Source organism: Branchiostoma belcheri, unplaced genomic scaffold (assembly GCF_001625305.1).
Source record: "Branchiostoma belcheri isolate BF01 breed outbred unplaced genomic scaffold, Haploidv18h27 scaffold15, whole genome shotgun sequence".
In the NCBI taxonomy this organism is placed as follows: domain Eukaryota; kingdom Metazoa; phylum Chordata; class Leptocardii; order Amphioxiformes; family Branchiostomatidae; genus Branchiostoma; species Branchiostoma belcheri.
In genome coordinates, this window is record NW_017802935.1 from 1,907,708 (window position 1) to 1,935,585 (window position 27,878).

The 27,878-nt window shown below is 39.9% G+C and overlaps 3 protein-coding genes across 3 annotated transcripts in view; 1 reads left to right on the top strand and 2 right to left on the bottom strand.

Annotated features, from left to right (window-relative positions):
- Positions 1-17,379, top strand: part of LOC109465296 — a 23,798-nt gene extending 6,419 nt beyond the window's left edge. The window contains exons 10-41 of the mRNA XM_019762492.1: positions 307-401; positions 612-771; positions 1,020-1,120; positions 1,319-1,404; positions 1,893-1,964; positions 2,278-2,406; positions 2,621-2,785; positions 3,140-3,299; positions 3,541-3,727; positions 4,001-4,074; positions 4,290-4,977; positions 5,351-5,445; positions 5,908-6,067; positions 6,312-6,412; positions 6,653-6,765; positions 6,991-7,049; positions 7,399-7,556; positions 8,368-8,496; positions 8,710-8,819; positions 9,228-9,371; positions 9,787-9,881; positions 10,009-10,131; positions 10,545-10,705; positions 12,121-12,311; positions 12,651-12,818; positions 13,174-13,283; positions 13,688-13,950; positions 14,293-14,383; positions 14,695-14,819; positions 15,215-15,323; positions 15,719-15,832; positions 16,124-17,379. Coding sequence (XP_019618051.1) covers positions 307-401; positions 612-771; positions 1,020-1,120; positions 1,319-1,404; positions 1,893-1,964; positions 2,278-2,406; positions 2,621-2,785; positions 3,140-3,299; positions 3,541-3,727; positions 4,001-4,074; positions 4,290-4,977; positions 5,351-5,445; positions 5,908-6,067; positions 6,312-6,412; positions 6,653-6,765; positions 6,991-7,049; positions 7,399-7,556; positions 8,368-8,496; positions 8,710-8,819; positions 9,228-9,371; positions 9,787-9,881; positions 10,009-10,131; positions 10,545-10,705; positions 12,121-12,311; positions 12,651-12,818; positions 13,174-13,283; positions 13,688-13,950; positions 14,293-14,383; positions 14,695-14,819; positions 15,215-15,323; positions 15,719-15,832; positions 16,124-16,301 — 4,714 coding nt within the window. The 3' untranslated portion in view covers positions 16,302-17,379. The remainder of the gene's footprint in view (positions 1-306; positions 402-611; positions 772-1,019; positions 1,121-1,318; positions 1,405-1,892; positions 1,965-2,277; positions 2,407-2,620; positions 2,786-3,139; positions 3,300-3,540; positions 3,728-4,000; positions 4,075-4,289; positions 4,978-5,350; positions 5,446-5,907; positions 6,068-6,311; positions 6,413-6,652; positions 6,766-6,990; positions 7,050-7,398; positions 7,557-8,367; positions 8,497-8,709; positions 8,820-9,227; positions 9,372-9,786; positions 9,882-10,008; positions 10,132-10,544; positions 10,706-12,120; positions 12,312-12,650; positions 12,819-13,173; positions 13,284-13,687; positions 13,951-14,292; positions 14,384-14,694; positions 14,820-15,214; positions 15,324-15,718; positions 15,833-16,123) is intronic.
- A 1,068-nt stretch (positions 17,380-18,447) lies between these two features.
- On the bottom strand, positions 18,448-23,113 carry LOC109465266 (tyrosine-protein kinase receptor torso-like). Its single transcript, XM_019762440.1, has 9 exons — positions 22,952-23,113; positions 22,589-22,627; positions 22,095-22,238; positions 21,477-21,659; positions 20,965-21,167; positions 20,295-20,399; positions 19,898-20,115; positions 19,453-19,590; positions 18,448-19,047 (listed from the first exon to the last, which is right to left on the bottom strand). The coding sequence occupies exons 1-9, from the start codon at positions 23,046-23,048 to the stop codon at positions 18,918-18,920; spliced, it is 1,257 nt and encodes a 418-aa protein (XP_019617999.1). The 5' UTR covers positions 23,049-23,113; the 3' UTR covers positions 18,448-18,917.
- Positions 23,113-26,372, bottom strand: LOC109465193 (leucine-rich repeat-containing protein 15-like). Its single transcript, XM_019762339.1, has 5 exons — positions 25,242-26,372; positions 24,570-25,025; positions 24,079-24,300; positions 23,580-23,792; positions 23,113-23,123 (listed from the first exon to the last, which is right to left on the bottom strand). The coding sequence occupies exons 1-5, from the start codon at positions 26,350-26,352 to the stop codon at positions 23,113-23,115; spliced, it is 2,013 nt and encodes a 670-aa protein (XP_019617898.1). The 5' UTR covers positions 26,353-26,372.
- Between the last annotated feature and the right edge of the window lie 1,506 nt (positions 26,373-27,878).

The window sequence follows — 27,878 nt, forward strand, 5'->3', positions numbered from 1 at the left end:
AATCAGAAAAAAATGAAGAGGCGAATCCGTTAACCAAGAAATTAAATTGGTGTGGCCTTATGGACCCTTTCCTGATTTAGCGAAGAAAAATGTTATTATTACTACCAACTGCATTTTTTTTCTCGTTTACTTTTTTGTCTATAGAGGAGATCTAAAAAATATGAATGGTTGAGTGTTAAATATTGTGTAAGAAATTAATATCAAATGTATTAATATTCAAATTTTAGACTGGAGCAGTTGTTGGAGGGCAAGCATGATGTTGACTATTTACAACTTGGTTGATTTGATGGTAATAATGGGTTGCAGGTTTAATGAATGGATTGCTGCCAGAAAAGCTGTACCTGATGGTAACCAGTGTGTTGGACCTGACTTTGTGACCCAACAGTACTCCAAATGTTTTGGTAAGGGACCTATTAGCTTTGTACATTTGTGAAGTTTTACACATTTTACAAATTTGTGAAATTTGCAAAAAAAGGAAATTGTTTCGGAAACTAGGCAGGAATAAACTAAAGAGAAATAAAATGTTAAGGATGAGTAAGTTTGGTGTAAAGTGAATATCTCTGAAAACTTGATAACTTTACCAATCTGAATGTATTCCTTTTTCCACTAAGTTGCCCCTGAGGTCTTCATAGGACCCTCAAAAGCACAGGAGGTGATTGTAGGAGAGACTGTCACCATCACATGTAACACCACAGGGTTTCCCACTGATTATAACTACCAGTGGACAGTGGATGGAACAGTAGTACCAAACCAGGGAGGTCCTGTCTTCAGGTTGGTACTTTTAAATGACTCTGATTTTACTATTGCCTTATTAGCCTGGCCAAATACCCCTCTGTACTGAAGTAAACATTGTAAACAACCAATTAATAACTGCTTTGATCATGAATATAACAATTACATTAAGCTAGATTTTGACATATCTTGTAATGCATAAGTCCTGAGCTGTTCATACATATTGAGTGCTAGTCTGATATCTTGAAGAGCAAAATGATATACTTGATGTTATCATCCATCTGCAGGTATGATGGTGTAAGTGGTGTTCACAAGATCAAGTGTAAGGTGACAAGTTCAGGTGGTGAGACAGAGTCTAAGGACTTAACTGTGACAGTGCTTCCAGAAGGTTTGTACTTCATGCTTTTGTTACCACTGCTGAAGAACTCATGCATTTGTTATGTGTATCATAATGGTTAGCTCAGGTGTTGATACCTTTCTTTATGATGAACTTTAGAAAGTTCTGTCTGTTAAAAACATTTCATCATGTAAGGCAATGTCAGGAAGATTTTATATGCTGTCTTCTACGCATCTTGTTTCTTCATAGGAACTGTAACATGTAGAGATATCCAGAGTCTGTTTACACCTATGCAAGGATTGTGTGTCAGAGAGTGGCCAGCACGTGGGACAAGAGTGAGTAAAAAAAAACATGACAAAACTTTTTAAAGTTCTAAGTTTAGATGTTCATTTTGGTTTGTGATGAAATATTTTGCAATGGTACTAAATAATATTTCGTATGATGGAGGCCTTTTACGCAGTAACTCTTAAGTATGAGAAAGGGTACAATATGATTGTAATTTTGTCAGAAACAAGCCAATTTTATAACAACCTATCAAGACAAAGTAGAGTTGTGGTGAAAATAAGGTATATCTCACTCGACAGGCTTCTGTGCTAACATGTTAAGAATATAGCTGCATGATATGTGACAAATTGCTTTAAAAACATGTAGTACTGCAGGTACATGTATGACAAATGATTTTGTAAGGACCAGACAACTTTTCATTTCAATCTTTAATTTATAAAATGGTCCAAGTTAGTAAATGGGAATCATTGCTTGGAATTTGGAAAGTACAATGTATGACTTAAACTCTGAATTTTTTTTTTTGCTGTGTTTTTTCCAGGCTACAGAGGATGGCACTTATCCATTTTTTGTGTTGTTCTCTGAAACCAGAGAAAAAATACAAGCAATCTCGGTATGTTTCAAGTGATATGTTGATAAAACTAAATCTATTGATTACATTTTGGTAATATCTGGTCTGTAATAATAATGTGGTATATTGGTAGTGAGATGTAACAAGCTATTAATCTTTTAATGTAATTAATATTAGTTAACAAAGAAGAAGAAATGAAATGATTAATCATATTTCTGAGAGACATTTTTCCCAGAATTGTCCATATCAAATTGTCATATCAAATTTTGCTTTTTAAATTAATTTGTTCCATCAATTTGATATGGAAAGAGATGCTTCAAAGAATCTAACTTTCTTTCCTTGCATTCCCTTTCAGGTGAGAGTTGACTGGGACCAGTTCCCCATGTACCACAGAAGTCTCAGACAAGCTGGAGTTGGGACACTTAATGCACAAGTAACCTACAACAGGGAGGGGCAAGTCTTCAGTGTAACTGCCACTGGTCAGGTAACTAATCTTCCTGATGCATTTGAATAATATTGGACATTATGGATAAGAATCAGAACAAATTAGAATTGTCAAGAAGATGAAAAGAGATCATTATGTTTAAGTTGGCTCAAATTTGCCAGTAGATTGACAGCAGCAAAGACATTATTTGAGTGTTGTAATAGCATGGCTTTGACAAAGTTGATCAAACATGAGATATCCTTTTGCTTTTCAGGTAACTGTTGAGACCAGAGGTATAGTGGAACTGTTTTTCTCCAGGCCGCTTGTAGTTCATGGAGGACAGAATGTGAACATCACCCTACAGCTGCAGCTGTCTGAGTCAGACAGTTCACCAGTTGTGAACCGGAACTGTTCAGCATGTGTGGGGCTCAAGTTATGGGTGTGTTGTTTGGAACATTTACTCTGAAACATTAATCAAGTTTTCTTTTACTACTTCACAATCAGCTTGTCCACTGTGTTAAACAATAGGATAGTAAGAAAAATGTTTTTTTAGACTTATCATATGAGTGGTGTAAAATTTCTTTACATTACTCAATTTAAACTATAAGAATTATTAACTAAGAAAACAGTTAAAATCTTGCATGTAAAGTATACATAATTCATTACAGTTAGTAAATGTAAATAGTCTTGTACATGTACTGTATTTTACTGTTACGACAGAGCAACTTCTACCATTTGCTTCAATCTATTATTAATTTGACTCTACATTGAGTTTTTATACCACGATGTACAGGCCTATCAGAGAAACTGTGACTTCAGCCCTGGTGGAAATGGACGATGCTTGAGGGCATTCCAAGCTTGGTGGACAAAACTTGCAAAAAGGGGCGGGGCAGGATCATGCCAAAAATATTACCTGGACCAGTCCTTTCTTGATAAATACCAGAAATGCTTTGGTAAGTGTGTCCTTAGATTTAATTGTTTTCAATATCTGCAATTTCAAATATCTTCTTATTCATCATGATTGTATTATCAAGTTGAAGTGTAGGAAAAAGCAGAATGATAAACGAAAAAATTACTGACCTGATTCAAGTTGTACCATACCTACTTGTTTATAATAGCAATATTGTTTGTTGCATGAGTCTTTCTTAACGTTTCCAAACCTTGACATATATACTGTATGTTCACTTTTACCAGTACGGCCTGCTCTACGGTACATCACCTCTCCAGTTAAGGCAGTCTACAGGCAGCCTGCTAGGCTGGTGTGTGTGGCTAGTGGTGGCCCCCCACCTTCTGTACGATGGTTGAAGAACGACAAACCAGTCAATAATTCTGACAGAAACACCATTGTGTTCAACTCTGTGACTCCAGCCGATACCGGGATGTAAGTGGAAGAATCATTCTTATCAAACTTAGGCCATTGAATCAAGGTGTGAATTATGACTGACAGCTTAGAATGATCCACTAGGACATACACAAAGTTGCTCATATGATCACTCATTCACACACTATCCAGTTTATAATTATAGGCTTATATTGTTACATATTATCTTAACATTATACTTTTTCAAATTATGTTTCAAAAGATGAAATGTTAAGTATGCCTTTAATTTAACATTGACAATCATAATTATCATTATGCTAATTGTTTCACCAGCTATACCTGTGTTATTGAAGAGAGGGAGTTCTTCAATCAGACTGTCACAGCAACTGCCAGCTTGGAGCTACAGGGTAAGTTCCTATTCATAATCTTTAAAGGAACTGGGGAATTCTTTTCACTTGTATCTATAAAACATATTAAACATTGAACAAAATGAATTTCAAAGTTATCCTAAATCTAATACAGTTCCGACGTTAAGTAGAAAAGTCATTGCAGCTCAGTTTGCTCTCACATGTATATCATAAACATAAGATTGCACTAAACAGAACACACGTTGCCTCTGCAGGACTGGCGTGTACAAAGCTACAGCAGACTGAGACCCGGCTGTTCAGGGAATGTGCTTCACCTGCTGGTTTTAGATACAATCCAATGTACAGTGAAGAATCATATGAAGTCTGTATGCCGCAGGTGTTTGTTGTACAGCAGAACACAAGCATCTATCAGCTGCAGCTTCGACTGTATGAATGGCAATCATTGTCATGGATACCAAGTAATGGTAAAGCAGGCGCCGTAAATCTCAATGTCACTATACTGTGGCAGGGAAAACAAACAATTCAGCCACTTCGTCGACGGAATGTCCGGGCGTCAGATGTTGACAGTCAGTCATCAGTTAACCGCTTTAAACGTGCAGAAGTGGAACAAACCATCATTCTCCACCAAAACGTCTATCCAAATGTGCTGGGATTGATAGAAGCTGATGGTGAACAGTTAACCCTGAATGTGATGATTGAACCTGTGAATGTAGCAGAGAATGATATCCTACAAGTGGACATCACAGAAGAGGGGTCAAACAGATCTATATTATGTGACTATCCAGACATCCAGTTAATGGGACACATTTTTGCGCCCTGTAATACCGCTGGTGTTAGGAACATCATACCAAATGATTTCAGTGACATTCTATATAATAATGTCCTTGGTGAGACCTTAGGAATTCAAGAGCAAGGCATGCCAATGCCAACTTGCCAGGAAAGGTAAGTTCCACATCATGCAAGCACTGTGAGGGATTTAATGATTCTAGTCATAGCTGGGGCCTTATAAACAGCTTTGAGTTTGCTACATACATTTGTACAGTCAGATTTACATTATGCATGAAGAATAGGATATTGTTTTCACTATTCTAAAGTCTTCACTTTTGTAATATTCTTAAAGAAAATAATGTGCAACCCTAGCTAACATCAACTCTAATAATTTTGCTGAATACCCTTAGATTGTAAAAAAGGCGAAATGCAGCATTAGAAATCCTGAAGAAATGCAGACTTTAGATATACCAGTTGTTCTAGACATTCTTGATAAGGTACCATGGTGGACTTATGAAAATTGTTGTGATACTTTGTATCATTGCAGGTACTCTGACTGGCTTGTTGCCAGGAAGGCAGTGCCAGATAGAGACAGTTGTGTTGGGCCAGACCTGGTGACCAGGCAGTACCAGAAATGTTTTGGTGAGTTACAGGACACTTTCATCAAATGTGTCAAGGAATTCATGACAGTTCTGAGGCAATGTTTACAATGCTAATGATTTTTGCATGCATCCAAAGTGTTCAACAATTTTGACTCAAGTGATTAGACTTGTTTTCTGATGAAATAAAATCAAACATTACAGCTTTTATAAAGTTTTTTTTCAGTTTTGGGATGTGACACTATCAATCATACAATGTTATATAATTACATGTATGTACACTAAGCAATTGAAAGTTTTTGGGAAAAGTGTCTTCTTGTGTTGTTTTAGTTTACCAAATTTTCCCACTTAGTAAAAATTTGAATTTGAAACTTCCATTGACAATGCTAAGTATTACATAAGGATGATTATATATTTTACATCATTCTTCAATACAGAATCAATTTATATTGCATAGCATTAAACTACAAAAATGTTTTACTGTTTTCGTTTGTTTGTTTAATAGTTCCCCCTGAGGTGAGTACATGTCCTTCAGAGATTGAGGATCTGGTAGTGGGAGAGTCTGTCACCATCACATGTAACACCACAGGGTTTCCCACTGATTATAACTACCAGTGGACAGTGGATGGAACAGTGGTACCAAACCAGGGAGGTCCTGTCTTCAGGTTGGTACATTGATATTGGTAGTTCAATAACTCTGCTTCTTTTTCTTCTAGTATGCATGATGATATTATACTTAAGTTCAGAACTTGTTCTTGGAAGTCAGTGTAATGTACTGCATTTCAAATAAATGATGGAAAGTTTCTTATTATTCTGTCTCATAATACTTCTGTTAAGCCTGTTAGTTGTAAGCCTTTTGGCAAAAGTAAGGATCAAAGTATTGTGATTTTGTTGGCTGCCTGTCTGCAGGTATGATGCTGTAAGTGGTGTTCACAAGATCAAATGTAAGGTGACAAGTTCAGGTGGTGAGACAGAGTCTGAGGACAGCACTGTGACTGTGCTCCCAGAAGGTTTGTGTTCTTTGATGTTCAAAAAAACTTTTTAGATTCTTCATTAAATGACATGATTGTAATTTCTCGCTACTGTACTCACAACAAGAATGGTCTAATTGTAACTTGTATATACCAAACATGAATTTTGAGCTAGTATCAGTAATTCCATTTACCTTTTCAACCCAATTCAGATCAGCAGTAGATCCATTTCATTTTAATTTTGAATCAACAATGAAGCGATAACAAAATATTTTCCAGGCACCATGACGTTTGTTTCTGGTATCAGGATAACAGGCAGGAACTTCACCCCTGAGATGTCAGACCCATGTTCAGCTGCTTTCCAGAACATCAGCCAAGACATCAAGGACTGGGTAAGACTACTCCAATTGTCTGTATAACATTAGCAGGGTCATACTTTTGTTGACATGCAACCTCATAGTCTGGGACAAATTTTGACAGAACCAAAAGAATTCAAATGTACTTGACTACTACTTACATGAAGGTCACTGCTGAGAATGTGCCTGTACATCTTTCTGATAATCATGACCTGATCAATAATTTATGAGAATATTGTTCTTTTTCTTCTTTTTTTTCAGATTAATCCAGCTGTGAATAGTGTCCAAGGCCAGAAATCCATCAGAGTAAAGTATGCAAAGTAAGTTTTACCATAATAAGTCCAGGCTTCCCAATATTTTCATTTTTTAGCCACAGAAGTTATGAACTAAGTAATTCATATCTAGAAGGTGCATGATAGTTGAAGTATTAACATTTTAAGTATTAAACTAACAAGAAAAGATATTACTGCTATTTTATTTTTTGTTACCTGATATTTTGTTGCACAAGGCAGTGGATACTGAATGAATCAACCTAAAGTTAGGCCAGTTCAGTGGGGCAATGGATGATTTGAAATTTTTACTTAATTATGATTATGCATTTAGCTAGTCATGGCTAGTCTACATGTACCTTTGAAAGGTTTTTAACTGACTATCATATATTTCTTGCAGACCAGGAAGTATCATTGCAAGTAACAACATAAATGTGCAGGATTCTGTGCTCCAAGACAGGGACCTGTATGACGGTATCTCTAACGCCCTCAGAACAGCTGCCCAGGCTCCTAGTTCTCTAGGGGTGGATCCAAACAGTCTCACACTCTTAAGTGCAAGTATGTCTTAACATTCTTTCATCTTGATTTCAAAATTGCTAGCTTTGAATTTTCCCCTAAAATCTTAGTAACATTATCTAAGTTTCCCATTGTTAGAATCTTGCAATCTCAAACTCTTGCTGTCTTCTTGGACAGTACAATTAGATAATATTAGGACCCATAATGTTGTTGGTGTGAACTTCAGCACTAAGGACAGGGACAAAAGTTAGATAATATAGACAGGACTCTTTATAATGTTGTTGGTGTGAAATTCAGCACTAAGGACAGGGACAAAAGATAGATAATATAGACAGGACTCTTTATAATGTTGGTGTGAAATTCAGCACTAAGGACAGGGACAGCAGTTAAATAATATAAACATGTCTCTTTATAATGTTGTTGGTATGAAATTCAGCACTAAGGACAGGGACAACAGTTAGATCATAATATAGACATGACTCTTTATAATGTTGTTGGTGTGAAATTCAGCACTAAGGACAGGGACAACACTTGTTGGTGTGTCAAGTGTCAATATTAAAAATAGTGTAAGGGACCACTTGGAGTGGCCACAATGACCAGGTGGTCCCTATATCCTGAGGTTACCCTTACCTCCATGCTATCCAATTTGTTGAGCCTTCTTGTAGAAATTGTTGTACAACATATGACATACACATGTATGTGGTCCCTATGCAGAAGTGGGATGCATACTAGTACACATACAATGTATATGTTGTTGAACCATCATAATCTGGCACTCTGAACAAATTCCATGATACACATTGTACACTATGTCATCAAACATAGATAACACTAGTTACGATTGATCCCACAGCAACATGTTACGGTGAAACAGTGACTGCAACAAACTCAACATCCAATCGTGTGAGCCTGACTTTTCCAAGCTCTACAGGAGACACACACATGTACTCAACTCAAAGGTGTGCCAACAACACAGAAAGTGGTAAGTAAACTCTTCACTATGTGGTTCCAATACTACAATGTAAGCTGTAGACAAGGGAAGTTGCAACATCAATATGAAAGTATTTACATTATAAATCTTATGGATATAAGTCAGCAGTGATTTGTATGGTTCTAATGTGTTGTGGTGGGGAAGAAACTAAGGTCTAAGATAGGGTAAACATATTTTGATTGTTTCATTTTTTTTAATGTCCAGCTGGTATTCCACTGGCAGTCCGAAGGTGCATGGGAACCTTTCAGACTGGAGTGAGCTGGGCAAGCCCAGAGATGTTGGACTGTGGACTGGACCTGTCCAAACTGGCACAGGTAATGTATCATGTAACCATGGGTTGTCATCAGACTTAGTTGGACAAAGCTACATTTTATTTATCTGATGATAATAAGTATGGGCATCAGGTAATTCACAATTTCTGACTTGTACATGCACATGTACATGTAAATTGCAGGATGGATGTCAAAAATGCTGAAACATATTCATCACAATAGCAACTACCTAACTATTTGTTGACTAAAAGCATTATCTTCCTAAACAAAAGGCATAAAGTACTGAGTAACTAAACTGGTTCAACATCATTGAAATTCTAAAAATTCACATTACTACAAAACCTATTTTCAAATGATATTTCTCCCACAAACACTTACTAATACATACATATATTATATCCTAACTGAAGATGGCAATAGAGACATGTAGTTTATTTCTTGATTTTGCAGGTGCCTGTTACTTCAGATAATGTAGCACAAGTTGCTGCAGAGTTACAGATTCTTACATCTGATGGAAGATCACTTACAGCAGAAAACATCAATGATACTGCCACTGTCGTGGGCAACATTGCAAATACAGGAGGAGACGAGAATGTGAGTACCAATACTATGATTCTGGGTGGAGCCAAGACTACTGAAACTTAGGGGGGGATTTAATTTTGTGGGGAGTCGGGGAAAGGGAGACATTTGCTGAGTTGGTTTTACTGACAGAAAATCTGCATTAGTCATGATGTAATGATTTCATGTTGGACATGTCACTGCAAAAATCACTGTAACTATTTCAAAATTTTCTGTAGAGTGTACTTCAAACTTGTAGGCTTGCATGCACAGATCAATGGCTACTTAAAGAATTTGAAAAGAAACTTAAGACAGTACCACAGGTCCTGGAAGAAATCTGAAATAGCCCTTTATACTTAAAGCAAAGAAGTTGCTACAAACTAACCTCTGTACCATAAGATAGTCTATTTCGTAACTTAGAAGACTTTTTTATGTCTGCTTGAATCTCCAGGTTGGCTATTCCTTGGTTGTGTCTGTTGACCAGATAATGAATGCTGATGATGGCATCCTCTATCAGAGTCAACTTAAGGACCAAGCTCCTTCCAGGTACAAAATATATTTGATATCATGAAAGTAGATGAAAATATGGCTGGAACATTTCTATTGTTAAACCCATTGTTAAAAGATCATTGGGGATATTAGTGTTAACGATGTTATCCATTTATTGTTGCAGAATTGTACAGGCACTTGAGCAGTTCAACGATCGTGTCAATCTGACAACAAATCGTTTCCGCCGCATTGAACAAAACATCGGGGTGGAAACTTACCAGATTGGAGCTGCAGAACTGATCAACAGGTACAATCACAGAAACAGACAAATGGAATGCTATGGCTGTGGATTGTATGGCAGGATATTATCTTGTTGTCTGTCTGTGTTTGGTGACCATAACTTCTTGCCAACATGATCAAATAGATAAACAAAAATGGCAGAAGACTTGGTAAACAGCTAAACATTTCTAACACCAGAAAAACTTACTTGTAATTGTACTTTATTAGGTCTTCTCAGCTTAGCAATTGGCCTACACCAGAAAAAATTCTCACCAAATTCTAGTTGTTTGTATTGCAGGTTTGAATGGCAAATAACTTGGGTCACCTCAAAGCCCAGTATGCCATCTGCAATTAGTGAAAAAGAAATGAAAAATGTATACTGTCACTTGCCACTTTATGCAGCAGATTTGTCTAAAATGCCTTTTGCTGTTTTCTTTTCAGTGTTGGTTTTGCATCCCTTGAAGGCAGTGGATACCTACAGGACAGATTGGTACAGTCCTACTCTGACTCATCCTTCATCCCCTATGACCAAGTGGATGCTTCCATAGTTCTGCCTGAAGAGCTGGGATCAGTTGTTGCTTTCCTCAAGGAAAACATCATTGGTTGGTTCCTCTTTTGATTTTGGGGTCTTTTAGCACCAAATAAAACAAGAGATCTGAGATCACATACCTCCATGAAATATGGGCTTGACTTGTAAATGTAAATTTCCTCTTTAATTATGCAAATGACCTCCACATTAACATAATATATGTATCGTGATGTTAACTTTTTATTAATTTACACATGTACCAAGTAGAGAATTCCCATCATTAACCCATAGAATTTTCGCATTAATTATGCAAATGAGGTCATAATTTGCATAATTGGTATCTGTTGATGTTCCATCTGCCAAGGATTACATACATTACATGTATGAAAGTACTACAATGTAAAACACTGTAATTAGAGAATTTCCTCATTAATTATGCAAATAAAGTCCCTATTTGCATAATTTGCATCAAGTTATGTACATCTCTCTCTCAGCTACTTACCTACCAAAAATGATGAAAATACATTGTTCCTGTCTGGACCTATTGGCTTTTAAAGATTTCACCCCGAAAGTCCCTTGCAGTTCCAGAACAAGCTGCTAGGGGGACCAAACCCACACCAATTATTCCTGGCAGGACAATCTATCTGTCACCCAAAAATCAAGACCATAACATGTTCAGGACAAAAGATACAAAAACCGGAAGTTCTGCTGCAGTACCAAGGTCATCCACCAGGAGGCCCATATTTGACCTTGACCTTTGGCTTCCTGAGACCTACCAGTATACCAAATATCATCACAATCCATAAAGGCGTTATGGAGTTATGCTGACTACAAATGTGCGGAAACACAAACACACACACACAGACGCGCCAAAAACAATACCTCCATTTTCATGGAGGTAACTAGATCTCAGTGCCAAAATTACATCAACACTGGGTACATCCACCCTAACACTCAAATTTTCCACATCATAGCGCACAGAGGTCGCCTAATTCCCTGAGGAAGAACCTCTCATTAATCAAACCAGGTCGCAAGCCCGGGGCAGCCTCGACACAATCAGACATCTGTTACCCTGTCTGGCAGATTCCTCATTAAACCGGAAGTGCTGCTGCACTACCAAGGCCATCCACCAGGAGGCCCATATTTGACCTTGACCTTCGCCCCCCCTAACACCTACCAGCATACCAAATATCACCACAATCCATGAAGGCGTTATGAACTTATGAAGGTACAAAAAAGCGGAAACACAAACACACATACACACACACACACACACACACACACACACGCACACAGACGCGCCAAAAACAATACCTTCCATTTCATGGAGGTAATGATTCAGAAATTGCCTGTTAATGATTTGCTTTCTCACTATACTTGTCTTTGTAGCTTTTAGCTTCATATCACATGCACATTTGACAGATAGCTTTCAAAGATAGCATTTTTTCAATGTAAATGGAAAATTAAAGTCTATTTTCTCTCCTCAAGATCCAACAGATGTGGAAGTCCGTCTGAGTTACATCATCTATCACAGCAGCCGGTTGTTCCAGTCCAACCAGACAGCTCCTTCCTCAGCCGACACAAAAACCAGGATTAACAGCAGGGTTATCGCCAGTAGAGTCACTGGGTTTACACTCAAGAATCTCCCCAACCCAGTAGTGACAAGATACCTTCCTATTGTAAGTAAATATACCAACTGTACATGTACAAGAACCTCACATTAGACGTTACTCCACCATATATCAATGCTTAACTTTACAAAAGCTAAAGCTCAAAACATTTCCCATCTGTATCTGTTAGGTTATATACAATGATGCTTACATAACTTTTTAAAGTTCCTTGCTATTGTACTGCTGGTCCATATTTACAGTGATACAATATAGTAAAACAAGAGTACAAATGAACAGCAGTAACAGAGAAAAATGGGCCCTGTGATATCTTGGCTCTGAAATTCTTGGAGACAGTTGTACAATGCCTTTTCCTGTAAGGCATCATTGACATAAGTTATTTTTCCACAGGTTGGGAACAGTACAAACACCACAGTGAACAACATCAGGTGTGTGTTTTGGGACTTCAATGCTGGAGGAGGGGGAGCCTGGTCTACAGAGGGATGTGACTTTGTTAGGATTGACAACAACAGGGTGGTGTGTGAGTGCAACCATCTCACCAACTTTGCTGTTTTGATGGTAAGTTAATAGAGAATGCATTTGTAAGTGTATCAACTGAAACGTAAATTTGAACACTGACATACACAGATGAGGCAATACATTTGGGCTTTCTAAGGGCCTTCTTGCACAGGATTCTATTTGAATCACCATAATAGTGAGTGGATCTCTCTGAGGACAACCTATATTAAGGATCTAGGATAGCTTGGACCATCACCTTCAATTTTATGCCCAAGAAAGCAAACACCATTATACATATTAGCAAACACCATTTTTAAATGTCTAGATGCATAGGGGTATGAAAATTGTGGTGTGAACAAAAGGCACAATATACAAAAAATTTCTAAATATGCCCGATTATGTCCTAATATTTCAGGACATCTATGGAGGATTGCACAGCTTTGCACTGGACCTGATCAGTAAGATTGGTATTGCCCTGTCCATCACAGGCCTAGTCCTGACACTCATCACTTATCTAGTGTTCAAGTAAGTTCTAAATTCACTTTAGACCATCAAGACATCTTTATCGTATTATGAACACTTTGCACTTTGTTACAATGAATGTCATGTAGTCTATTTTGAAATTTCTACAGTACAATGTATTTTCATTAAAAAATGTTACTTACATTGCTGAACATGAGTGTTTTACCCAGTGCTGAAACAAGTACTAACCTGTCCATGGTGCTGAAACTTATGTTAGCATTCAATGGTGCTGAAACTAGTGGTAAAATGTCCATGGAAATCAGCCCTGTGTAAATAAGTGTTTTCACATTTTTAATGATGCTGGAACTCAATCAGATCAAACTGATGGTGCCAAAATTTTCACAGCCTTCCCTTGCAATACTTTCTGTATGAGGCATAACAACATCGGGTTTGTTTGTTTTTTCCAGACAACTTCGTCAGACCAGACCACAGCACATCCTTATCAACCTGTGTGTGGCCCTACTGGCAACTCTCATCATCTTCCTGGCAGGCATTAGTGCCACCAGTTCTCCTGTTGGCTGCACTGTGGTGGCATTTTTCCTGCACTACTTCCTCCTGGCTGTGTTCATGTGGATGGCTATTGAAGCCTTCAACATGTACCTGGCCTTTGTAAAAGTCTTGGGGGCACATGTGTCAAAATTCCTCCTCAAGGCAGCCATCATAGCATGGGGTGAGTACAATAGCATCATAGCACATATTCAAAGAGAAATCAAACTCTACTACTAGATAAATGTAGGAGATAACTTAGGGATGACTTTTGTCACTCTTCTTCAGTATTACTTAACTAAATGAACTCAGAGCACAAGTCCACACTAGTCACATGTGAAGGAACTGGAAAAACAGTTGAACATGACAAAGACTAATAAGGTACTTGGGTCAAGATAATTTTAGGATCAAAAGAATGGACTTCATACATACATCATGTGCATCAGTACTTAGAATTTAAGGATTTGGTTTTGTTTTGTTTTGTAGCTTGATATGTTAATGGATAAAATGATTGTATATCTTTCAGGTCTTCCCTTTGTTATTGCCATCATTACCCTGGTTGTGGACGTCCCAAGCACTTATCCTGATGGACAGGAGACTTACAGGAGCACAAGCTTGTAAGTTATGATGGAGGGTTTTATCATGTTGAAATCCTTTAGATTCTTCTTCCTAGTTTATCACACTGTATCAGACAGCCTTCAAGTTTTCTAAAACTTGCAGCACACTATGACTTGTACACTACTGGAGGTGGCTAGTTCAGCTATCAGGTATTCCCAATTCTCCAAACTCAAGGAAATATTCTTCAAGCATAGAAGAGCATCCAAATGTTGCTTTTTGGGATTTACCATCCCATCACCTAGTGTTGTATCATTATGTGAACACTGTTTTTTATGTGAAAATAATGTTTGCGATCTTTGTTATTGACTAGTTGCTGGCTGCAGGGTAACCAGCTGTACTTTGGGTTCCTGTTACCTGCTGGACTGATCCTACTGTTCAACACTATTGTGTACATCATGGTCATCAGTAAGCTGGTCTGTAGGGGCAGGACTAAAGGTCAGTTCTTACATTATACTGGGTGAACCACATAAAGGTACATGTGTACCCAACTTTATAGGGTTATTATCCCCAACTCATGAAACACATCACAATATTGAAATCATTTTTTCTGTAAAGGAAAACTGATTGATATACTTTTAATTGATTCCCCAGTGACGTACTTCTTGTCATATATCACAGAGTGCCATTGGTTTCAACTACTGTATGTCCAGCCTATTAACAATGCTTTGTCTATACATGTAGGTATAACCGTATAATATTAGGCATCTACCATCCAAGGTGCGAGGTAGTGCAGATCTACAATATTTGATACTGACAGCATAGGTAGGATTTGCTGCATACTATATTGTTGTGATTGGATGAAGACTGAAAGACTGATTTTGTTTTCCCAGGGAGAGTTGCTGATCCCAGACAAGGTGGGACCAAACAGCAGCTGCGCATCGCCATCGCTGTCATGGTGCTGGTCGGACTCACCTGGATCTTTGGATTCTTCATGATCAGGTTATAAGAGATCTAGATCTGCTGGATCTGACATTTATGTTGTTATAATTAACAGGTTGTGCAAAAATTCAACTAGCTTTTTGATGTAATCAGTAGAGCATTTGCAACCCTAAGAACAGTTTATAGAAAAAGTATTGTTTTGTTTGCAAAAAAAAGCTAAAATCATCTAGAACGTTAGATAGTTAACAAATTTGTGGAAGGTAATATTCTCATCCTTTGACAAACTCCACATCTTCAAATTTTATTATCACGTGTACAGAAGGAAAAAATCTCTATGTCAATTTTGTCATTAGCTTCCAATGAATGGCTCGTTTTGTTCTTTTCAATAGGGAGATTGGAGTAGAATATTGATGACTAATTGATTGATTTTGTATTACTGTTATTCTGTGTTGCAGTGATGGTAGGATTGTCTTTTCCTACTTATTCTGCATTTTCAACTCCCTGCAAGGATTCTTCATTTTCATCTTCCAGTGTGTACGCCAAAAGGAAGTCCAAAACCTGTGGTTCAAGTAAGTAGAACTTTGAAAGACTGAAGGTTTAATGTTGTTAAATGTCTTTTGTGCACTCTACTCTACATAATCTGTCCTTATGCATAGTCAGCGCTTTTCTCCAACTGAAAGATTTTGACAGAATGAAAAAATTCTCCAAAAGATGCATAGTTATAGCAAATACTTCAAGATATTATATCCATGCGTGCAGACTAAAAGAATCTTTATCCTTCCCCCTTCCTATGAATTAAGTGGTGCAGTTCTGTGGGTTATAAGGTGGCTAAACTTTGATTCTATTACTCGATACTTCAGGGTTCTCCTTGCATTCAGGTGTTGTGGCTGTCCCGTGGACGAGTATCGTACAACCAAGTCTTCAGGAGGGAAGTCTTCGTCCAACCAAACTGATTCCACCTCAGAAGCTTACTCCCGTGGAAAGCGGAAAAGCAGTGCAGACACAATGCCTATGAACATTCCCATGAACAATATCTAAGGCAAATGCAAATGTTCCAATCCAGGTTTCTTCCTTGGCTTTACATGATGTACATTTTTGTAATATGACAAAGTGGCCATAATTTTGGTTCGTTTGCAAGAAGATTTTAGCAAATGACAGAATGACAACGTTCAAAGTTGTTCAAGTCTGATACAGGAGTTAGAATATTTTGGATAAATGAGAAAAATTAAGGAAAACTGCTGCAACTTTTTCTCACAGACTTCTATTTTCCACTTGACAAGTTCTCTTGCTTCAATTTGTACTTGAAAATGTCTGAGAACAAAGGAAATGGCCTAGTGTGGCCATATGACTTTGTTTAAGCTTTGTGGAAATCTTCACTTGTATTGTCAAGGCATTCAGAATACATTGTATGTAGCAAATGCTGTACAGGGTACATGTACTTAGTAAATGATTGAGACTCCAGATGTACAGGGTAAATAATCGAAGCTTGTATCTTAGGCATCTGGCTTAAGCTTTACAATTGTGTTTTATATTTTTTCAAAGGCTTTAGATTTTAGGCTTGGCATAGATGTTGACTTTTGGATGGATGTCTACTAGTTATCATAGCTTACATATTGTGTCAACTAAATAAATAAAGAAATTCATGACTGCATGTTTCACTCTAACATGTGACCCATTGTAGCATAGCATTAGTATAATGTGATCATTGTGGTAATATATGATAGGTGCATGCCATTACGTTTTATTAAGCACAATCAGATGTTGTACAAATTATCTAATCATTGCATGCATGCACCAATGATAAGCCATGCTATTTTTTGTTTTCTTCAATTTGAATCATACTGTTAGAAATATGAATAGCAGTGATGTATTTAGGATCTGTTACACATTTCCTCACAAGTATAATAACATTAAAGACAATACATTATATTCATCACAAACTCCTGGTAGTTAATGCCATATAACTAATAATAAATACATGTACTATTGTATGATGTGTACCAGAAATTATTCGCCACCACTATAAATTCATACCTTGCATGCTTGTAACTTTGTTGTATGTAAACAAACATGAATTCCCATCATACCACTGAGTCTGAGGCATTTTCTCATGATAAAAAAACCTGTAGTATAATATCCTACTTACGAAAACACACGTCATATCGTCTTTTTGACCAAGTATTTACTGAAGGCTTGGTCTATTTTGCCGCAAAATGCCATTCACAGTGCACGCGAACTTGGCGATTGCAGACGACGCCCAGCGCTGACGTTGAACTCTAGCAGACGACGCCGAACACGAATGCAAGCGCCCCTCCCCAGTCTTGGCGTCAAAAACGTCTGTAAGAACCGTGGGGTGAAGCTGGGCCCGCTTGCTGAGTGCAAACTGACCTTCCAGTCCAACGGAACACTGGCTGGCAGAAAAATGTTGGCTTTGGCGACCAGGCCTACGACTTACTGCTCTCTCTATACCGCGCTGCACTGAGTGATGCTGTCAGTATAGCCGTGGCGACTCTTGATTCGGGCTTAAATCAAGCCCGAATCAAGAGTCGCCACGGCTACTGTCAGTAATGATATTTTCTCCCACATGCTCTGCCCACGTAGCGTGGACATTATGGAGAATTTGTGCAAAATAAAGCCCAATTTACCGGCCTTACTACGACCGAAACTACATAACATTTCACCATTACGAAAAAATACATACATCCTGACGGGAAAAATGAGGAAAGACGTCAAAAGTCAACACAGCGACTCACCGTGACTCAGGTCTGACAGCTACTGTCGTCTGCAGAAAAGTTCTGTGACGTCACTTCCGGTTCAGCCGCCCGCTGCGCTGCGCTGGGAGGCAGTTTTCGTCATGTGTTCGCAAAGTAGGTCGCTTTGTCAAAAATAACTTCAAAATTTCCGTGCGACATATATTCCCAAAATGTGGCACGATTCACACGATTCACCATAAATAATTGAGAAAGAAAGATACATTGACATGTACAAAGAACTACATTGTAATGACATTTGCCAAGTCAATAAGCCACTCATCGAAAACGTAACTCATTCAGTAATGTCCTAGTAAGAACAGTAACTAGTTTCATCATGTGTATATACACCACTCACCCGAATGAATCTATTCCCTGACAGAAAACATAAGAATGAAAGTTGTTTACACATACAATATAAGATTGTTGCCATGAGAAGAGTAGTGGAATGGTTTTCCAGAATGATTATCGAAACGTTGGCAGGTTAATATCTATCATGCTATCACATGATTGCGTGAAAAGTACCTCCTTGATATTTACAGATACAAATGTACATGTATGTAATAATGTGTCGGCCATATAGTGATGTGAATTTTCAATGCTACACCGATAATGTTTACAAATATACAGTTATGATGTATTGATAGTTCAGTACTTGTCGAGTTCAGTGCGTAGTCCAGTTTCATCTGTAGTCCCTATCCTTGGCTTGTTGGAAGGTTGAGAATATCCTCGGTAAAATGAACCTGTACACACTGTACATATCGTCTGTCTCTTCTCTTCAGTGAGCTAAACTGCTTGGACATGACCTGATAGTCTGGACTCACGAAACCATCTAATAGCATGCACCATTTATAAGTGCTTAGAACAGGTGAATAATTTGTTTCTGACTGCCCCACACGGACACCTAAACACTGGTCTCCTTCTCCACGAGGTCAACTTCGTCGTTGAAGAGTTTCTCCAGTTCCGTGGCGAGTCTGTGGAAGAAGGGCCGATCCTCGGGGTCGAGGCGCCAACATTGCAGCATTAGGTCGTACCTAGGGAGAGACCAGGCGGGGAATGAGAATTAGACATCTCTACTACAAGTTTTTTCCCTCACACACACACACACACACGCGCGCATTTTTGTCTGTTAGCAGAAAGTTAAATGGCATTAATGAGAATAACGACAATAAGAGACCTTTCTTGTATGTTTTTGCTCTTACAAGTGAAGTCCAGTTCATGGTATTAGAAGTAGGGTGATATCGATGAAGTGATATTAGAATGTGAAATCTCACATCTATACAGACAGGTTCAACTTCATGTAGCTTCTTAAGGCAGTCGTAGATGAATGGACATAATAGATCTTGTGATATAAATTGTTTGGCTAGTTCTATAACAAATGCACATTTTTCTATGCTATCTGAATGCTGACAACTGGGAAACAATTAATCTGTACTTACAGGGGTTGGGGGCAGTCGGCAGGTTGTGGCATTCTGTATCCGTTCTTCAGTTGAACCGGCAGGTCAGCTGTGGGCACGTCAGGATACGGGCTGCCCCCTAGCGTGGCTATCTCGTACAGCATGACCCCGAAAGACCACCTGAGGAAATTTTGCAGAATACTACAATAATTGCAGCTTTTTCTTCATTAAAAGAAAAGTTGATTGCAGCTAGCATGAAATCACAGATTCTGTTTTAGGTGAGGAGCAAGAAGGTAACGTTTACCAATCTTACACAACTATGCGTTATGTCAGAAACGTACAATGTTTCATGTAACACAGTTCTTCACTCGTACATAGAGAGCATTTCTATGAACACGACAGTCTCAGATTAAGCCTATCATAACACTTGTTTTGAGAGTGTTTATCAAAGAATAAAACTATATAATGTGTCCAATATTGAACTCACACGTCGCTCTGTGAGGTGTACCGTTCCCCGTCCGTCAGTCGCTCCGGAGCCATCCACTTCCACGGAATTTTCCGGAGCCGGTCCTGCCGCCGGTACCCCCGGCTGTAGATGTGGTCTGCCAGCCCGAAGTCGGAAATCTTTACCTGCAAGTTGTCTCCGACCAGCACGTTCCGTGCCGCCAGGTCACCGTGGATGTAGTCAGCTTTAGCGATGTGGTCCTGAAGGACAAGCATGGAGCGTTGTCAGTAGAGTCATGTACGCAGTACTAAAAACAAATGTCACAATATAGCCGACGGGAGTTTTATAAATAAGCTTTGAAACCAATAGGATGTTCCTGGCTAGCTAAATGATTCACACCCTGACAGCAAAATTTTATAATTATTTATTGTTAACTTACCATTCCTTTCGCGATCTGCAAAGAGACCTTGTACATCTCTTTCTCTTGAAATTTGTAAATACGGTTGGATGATTTGTAATACCCCTCAACCGCGACCTGGACGTACTAGAAAAAAATAAACAACAAGAAAAATCAGTTCTCGGTCGGTAGAATAGTTTTCACTTCACACATCTTCGGGCATAGAGAACCATGCATAGAAAAGTACCCATAACTCTTTATATCAACACTTGTCGTGTTTGCACAACATCTATCCGCTCTATACTGAAGGTCTGAGTATTAACAACTGGCTGTGGTTGTGGCTACATGGGCGTCGAACAATTAAGGTAGACATTTGACCATACTTTCCAAGCAGAAATTTGGGTTTTGGGTTATTTTTAGCGTATTTTTAGGCTTATTTATCGTGGTTTCTTTTCTTTGCACTGGAATTTTCTTTCACGGGTCGGGTGAAAAGAAAATTCCAGTGCAAAAAAAGAAACCGCGTTAAAAAAAACAACTAAAAACACGCCAAAAATAACCCAAACGTCTGCTTGGAGAGTACTTTTACCAATGAAGGAGCATTGTCGTATCTGTGCGAAGTTTACAGAGGGGATGGAACAGGTGTTATCCATAAAAGGGACAATATAAAAAGATCGAAATACCTAAAAGCGCTCAAAGCTGACAAAATAGTTACCGGATTCTTCTGCTTAAAATCCCTGCACTTTCCAAGGAAACTCTTCAGGTCTCCGTGCGGCATGAACTCCGTGATGAGATACATAAGGTCTCCCACCAGCGTGCAGCAGCCGATTAGCCCCAGCAGGTTGTCGTGCGTCCCCAGGTCCACCACTGCCCGGATCTCCTGGAGGAAACTCAGCTTGTCCTCTTCTTCAGAGCTCGCTGTGCAGGGACGACAATAGAAGTCATTGCATCATCTGTTTCTTTTATCTTTCTTTTATGTAAGAATAGAACATAAACAGACGTGGAGAAACAGCTTTTGGTGACGACCTACATCAAAGAAGAAGTTAAGGGCACCTCAGAAATCACACAATATCTTGGAGAAAACCATGCTAGCGCACACCCATTAAAGTCGAGATATTAATGACCTGTTCCACAAGTCCATCAAGATAGGAGTCTTTTCTGAAATTTGACATGATATATAAAAAGACGCGCATCATCTCGCGCATACTAGCAGAGAAAATCAGTTACCTGAAAACGTCTTGACGGCGACCTCCCTGGTCGTCTCGTTGTCGAGGTGAAGCAGTGCGCGGGAGACGACACCGAAGGCACCTCTTCCTATCTTCTCACATATCTCCAGCCTCGCAGGGTCCACCTCAAACAAGGTCAGCTGTGGCTTGGGAGGAGCGTCTGCCCGCAACTCGCCCATAGCCGCTGGGAAAGATTGCAGTCAATATCACATCATTACGTCTTTTAGTCAAGTCAAATATTTGCAAAACTCGCAAATCAAGGTGGACAAAAGACAGGCAGTTTTTGATTGAATGACGTTTTGTTTTTTATATTATTCCAACATGTAATCATCAGACGTGGTGACGACACACTCAAGTTTTTTCAACTTATCTTAATGCCGCCACCAACACAGGGGACAAATACATGACAGGACAATACTCATTTACACCTGAGCTAAGTGAGGAAAGTCGTGTAAAGTGCCTTTCCCAAGGGCACAAGATCGGTGGCATGTCAGGACTCGAACCCGGGACTCTTAGTTCCGAGCCGCGCACTCTGCCGCTACGCCACACGACCCCACATTGAATGACGTTCGTCATGAATATGAAAACAATCGTGATTATAAAAAGACGAAGCACTTACAGAATGTAAGTTGGCCATGCACTGGGGAGTATTTGGGCCCTGTTCCCCTCATTTTCAGTAGAACTATAATCGCTATGAATATCACGACAATCACGACCAGAGCTGCTGCCGCACTGATGCCGCCGAGAGCTGAGGCACTCAGGTCTGCAGGGAGAAATGGAAGAAAAGAAGTCGTTTTTCTCACAAACAATTTCAGACATGGAGGGATGCTTGAAACGTAGTTGAAAAATTCTTTAAGACATAATTTCCTAGCAGATGTTGGAAGACAAAATCGTAGCGTTTTTGCTCTATTCTAGCTTTTTCAAAGGAGGGCAGTTTGCAACAAAAATGAGAAACTGAAACAAATTAACAATTTTGCCTCGTAACATCTGCTTGAATATTATGTTAGATGCACTATTCTTTTCTGGTGTTTAGGTCTACATTGAAACACTTACGTATAATCGTTAAGTTCGAGACTCAGACAAAGACAAGGAGACAAAACGATGTTTCCTTACGTTGGCAGTTTTGTCCTCTCCACCATGTAGAACAGATCACTGATTCCATACCGATAACAAAAAGACAAAGTTTTATCAATTAAGCTGCTGCCTATATCTATCATGTAATATACTTTTATTTGTTAGCATGCACTCAGTATCAGACAATTAAGACTGAAGTTGACTTATAAGAGGATAAGATAGGTTTAACAAACAACAAAAAAAGAGATTTTATAGTCTACGCGAGTCCCAAATTCAATAACATCGATATCGATAAAGATATATTGCTGTGGGAGACTGTGATTCAGTTTGTTGACTGCAATGGACCTATTTTGTTCTTGGTAAAAGAAAGACAGGGAGATATAAACATGTAGAGAAACTCACGTTGACAAGTCGGAATGTCTTGATCATAACTCCCGTTCTCTCGGCAGGTGGCCCACAACGTGCCCACGAGCTCGTACCCAGGGTCGCAGGAGAACATGGCCACGTTCCCAGAGCAGAAGGGGTCGTTCGCGATGACTCGACCGTTGGTGATTTCGGTAGCGTTACAGCACACCTCTGAATAATATACAAATTTATCATTTACAACTAATCATACAAGAGATGTAAGGTATTGTCAATGCAGGGTACATGTACTTTCAAATACTACATGTGGCGCACAAACAATCATGTTATCTGAAAATTATATAAATCTATAGTATGTAGAGCTTTAGTACATGTTATGTAATAATCTCTGCAAAATATAGGTCGCCGGAGTTTTACTAGAGAGTAATATAGATGTCTTTATGAAGCAACTTTAAACTGTAATTTCTATAATCACAAGAAATTGGACCCAAATTTTCTTAATGACTTCTGAAAACACAGATGAACTGTCTAGATATGGACGTCTTTAATTACTTACTTGTGTATGAAAAGGTGTGATGATGAAATGTGCAAATTTTGAGCAAAATATTTCATGAAAAAAAAAACAACATTACAAGCAAACTGTTAGAGTTAAACATTGAGCTTTTACCTGTGATATAGACCTCCACCTCACACAGCGTCAGAAACTCTTTCCGCCCCACTATCTGTACCGACACGTAACGGCCGGACATGGGCGGTTCGCAGCGCACCTCGATGGTCTGGGCTTTGGTCGGAGTGTCCGTGTAAGTCTGGCCACACTGGTCATTCAGGGTGAAGTTCTCGTTCGGCCCAACTCTCACCGTGAAGTTTCTGAGCCTTTCTTCTGTAAATGCAGGTCATGAAAATGACATGTCAGCCTGTGAGTATTACTCTGGTCATAATTTGTGTAGATGAAGGACCACAACATTTCGGGATCGGTTTCCATGGATGAAAGACCGAAGTTAACGTGAACAGATCATACAAGTGAACTTTCTTGCATCTTGAGATCTCAAGGGAAAACACCAGCTGTCAACTGTCAAGGAGGTCATGTAACCCAAAATTCCTCCAAAAACAGCGAGAGAGAGGGGGGAGGGAGAGGGAGAGAGAGGGGGAGAGAGGTAACAGCTCACCCTGCCAGTCGCCTCTGTTGAGGACGCTGACCCTGCTGACTGTGTAGGTGTCCGCCAGGTCCACCTTCCACCACGGCTGGAGTTCTTCCTGGGTGATGGCGCACTCGTTGTCGGGCGTCCCGGCACTAGTCCCTCTGTACCCATCCACCGCCTTCTCAGGGCCTTGGTAAGGGTTTCCGTTGGAAATCTGCGTTGCTGTCTTTCCAAGGGCCACGTTAACTTCTGTACATGAACCGGAATGGAAAGCGGTGATTATGTGGACGAAATGCACATTATTACTTTTTCAAATCACTTTGGTCTGTTGAAACTGTGTTTGAAGGAAAAAAACGTCTTACCTATGTTACAGTATGGACCGGTCCAGCCGAAGAAGCAATCGCAGGTATTTTCCGCGGTACAGCGCCCGTGGTTGTAACACACTGCGCCTGTCCAGGCATATACCAGTCTATGCAGTGCGACACCTTCCAGATGAAGAGGGGTACTACAGGTAAGACCTTCGTGAAAGATGACTTGCGGACGTAGTCGTAGCGAATCCAATACCAAACCCAGTAGACGACAGTCACACCTCCAGGGGTTCCCCTGTAAGTCCAGGCTTGTCTGACGGGGTAGACGCGACATGTCTGCAGGTAACGTCTGTAAGCTGTTCTGTGTCAGGTTGAGCGTGGTTAGACTGGTCAGATGGGAGAAGGCCATAGCAGGAAGAAACAATAAGTCATTATTAGACAGGTCCAGTTCTTGGAGCCTGGTTAGAGCCGAAAACACCCCGCGAGTCAGATTCTGTATGCTGTTGTGCCCAAGACGCAGTAGAACCAGCTTACTAAAGTGTGAGAACACTCCATGTGGGAGCTCCTGGATGCCGTTGTTAGCTAACACTAACGTTTCTAAGCTATTAAGGTGCGAGAAAACCCCAGCGGAAAGTAGCGAGATATCATTGTTGGACAGGTCGAGAAGTTTCAAACCGGTCTGATTTGACAAGACCCCGTCATTTAGATCTGCTATGGCATTGTTAGCCAGTATCAGCACTATCAGGCTACTTAAGTGTGAGAATATTCCTTCTGGGAGATCAGATAATCGGTTCCCACGCAGATCTACAGAGATCAGACGGCTGAGATTTGTGAATAATCCTGGATGAAGACGCGAGATGTTATTGTCAGACAGGAAGAGATGAAGCAAACTTGTGAGATTTGAAAACACTCCGTTTGAGAGATCCTCCATGTTGTTGTTGGACAGATGTAACGTTGACAGGTTACTGAGGTGAGAAAATACTTCCACGGGAAGACGTAAGATGCTATTGTTTCTGAGTGAGAGCAGTTCCAAGCTCGTCAGATAGAAAAAGACTTCACCCGGTAGTTCTTCTATCTTATTGTCAGTCAGGTTCAACTGTGTCAGGTTGACGAGATTTGAGAACACTCTTTTAGGCAGACTCGAGATGCTGTTGTTGGACAGGGAAAGCCGATTCAAACTTGTCAAATTTAAAAATACTTCGGCCGGAAGGTCCCTTATGTCATTGCCATTTAAGTACAAATGTCTTAGATTGACGAGACTTGAAAATACTTCCTTCTCAAGTGCCTGTATGTCATTGTTAGACAGGTACAAGTGTCGCAGGCTTCTGAGATGTGAGAACACTCCCTCTGGTAGATGGGTTATGCTGTTGTTAGAGAGATACAGTTTTTCTAGGCTGATAAGATGTGAGAAAACTCCATCAGGTAGATCTACTATGCCATTGTTATTCATACTCAACAGTTCCAGTCGGTTGAGACGCGAGAACACTCCGGCGGGGAGGCTGGAGATGCTGTTGTTGTCCAATTCCAGCCATTTCAAACGGACCAAGTTTGAAAATATGCCATCTGGGAGATCTGTGACGTCATTGTTGGACAGGTACAAGTCGTTCAGACTACTGAGCTGTGAGAATATCCCGACAGGGAGGTCAGCTATGTGGTTATTAGAGAGATATAGGTAGGACAGACGACTGAGATGTGAGAAGACTCCGGCAGGGAGGCGGGGGATGTGGTTGTTGCGCAGAAGAAGCCCCCTCAGGCTGGTAAGGTTGGAGAAAACCGCGTCAGGCAGGTTCTGAATGCTGGTGAGGCCCAGGTGGAGGTACCGTGTTCTCAAAGGTATGTCGCGGGGAACGTGTTTGAGTTCCCTCCCGAAACAGTCAACCTTTCTGAGAACACAGCTACAGTACTCCGGGCAGGCGGAGGCAGCAGTGACGACCCACAGGAGACAGAGGACGCCGCGTGCAGCAGCCCGGTACGACGCGCTGTAATTCCGCATGGCGTCGCTGGTGTCTGAGAACTTACATGAGGCTGGGAACAGTTTGTGTTTAAGGAGTTAAAGTTAATTCACTTGGCTTACAACACGATGTAAGACACATTGTACTCATCACCTTAAGTGCATGCAGATTTCCCATTGATCACCCCTACGTGATACAAAGATCATTGCTACAAAAACCTGCCGAACACCTAGCCATTCCATTGTATGACCAAAGACCTGCCCACATACTAAATACCATGACAATCCAGTCATAGCTTCATGGCTTCAACCCAATCTCCAAGTAGATGTTATGGTAAAAATTGTAAAGTTTTCTGACTGACTGGGATTCTCTGATAATTATGACAAGCACAAACAAACATTACCGGAAAGATGGCGAAGGTTGTTGTTAATATTACTGAGGCTGTAAAATATGTAAACAATGCAAGCTGGACGAAACTAGCTTCTAGCTACAAATTCTTGATCTCCAAACGTATCGCTTGAGGCTCACTATAATTGTACATACCTGTGATTGTGAATCCGATCACGTATCCTACTACTTGTATCAACATACCTACATATATTTACATACAACATGTATTGATGAGCTAGAACATGATCGAAACCTTCAAGTTCAACTTCAGCGTCACTAATTAGGCAAAGCATGTAGAAGAAACAGACAGTCACTAACACATGGTTTCTAGTACTGAAACAAACCATTGATAATTTAAAGAATGGTTCAAACAAGTGTCTTAGTAAACCATGCCCACAGCAACAGGAGGCTGATAACTTCTCAAAGGATTTAAGAGAGTGTTCGAGAAATACTCCTACCTGTGTGAATGTTGACGGCCCCCAGTACACACAGTATTGTTCACGCCAACTGTGTCACTAGTGAGTCTAACATGGCGTCCAACCCGTCTAACCCCCAATTATCCAGGTATTCACTGAAGTATCAAAGCGCCACCTTTGACATAGCAGAGACAGTAGACAGCCACACAGGTCAGTTTGCCTGTGGCATGGGTTAGCACGAGACGTCGTCCATTGTGTGATCAGGAGATAAAATCAGTACCGTGACAAATATGTTTTGTCCACCGACAGCTTTACTTTCCATTAGGTAGTAAAGCTGTGCTTATTGGGTTTTATAGTGTTAATATAAGAGTTTTTATACTACTAGGTTAGGGTAAAAAGTACCGTGCAGGTTTTTACCGTACGACCACATACATACACGGAATGCTATGACTTTACGTTACGATATAATGGCATGTAGCTATAGGTGGACTGTCGTTCAATTTGAATTAGGTTAGGGTATAGAATTTTCTTCTTACACAACCATAGAGTTTCTCACCTGCTTACCATGTTGCCAGAAACAATTGTGTGATAGACTGGGAGGGTGCCAGGGTCATAGATAGGGAGGACAACAGAAGAATCCGTTGGATTAAAGAAGCAGTCTGGATAAGGAAATCAACCCCAGTGATGAACCGGGACGAGGGGGGATACAAGCTCAGCCACGTTTGGGATTGCATTCTCGCCGCAAAAGCGCCACCTACATT

Coding starts and splice junctions, on each gene's coding strand:
- LOC109465193 (XM_019762339.1), bottom strand. CDS start 26,352: ATGCGGAATTACAGCGCGTCGTACCGGGCTGCTGCACGCGGCGTCCTC. Junction 25,026..25,241: donor AAATCTCACAAGTTTGCTTC/ATCTCTTCCTGT, acceptor CCGGTTTGAAAC/TTCTCGACCTGTCCAACAAT. Junction 24,301..24,569: donor GCAAGTCATCTTTCACGAAG/GTCTTACCTGTA, acceptor GTTCATGTACAG/AAGTTAACGTGGCCCTTGGA.
- LOC109465266 (XM_019762440.1), bottom strand. CDS start 23,048: ATGTTCTCCTGCGACCCTGGGTACGAGCTCGTGGGCACGTTGTGGGCC. Junction 22,628..22,951: donor AGACATTCCGACTTGTCAAC/GTGAGTTTCTCT, acceptor GTATGGAATCAG/TGATCTGTTCTACATGGTGG. Junction 21,660..22,094: donor GCATGGCCAACTTACATTCT/GTAAGTGCTTCG, acceptor AATCTTTCCCAG/CGGCTATGGGCGAGTTGCGG.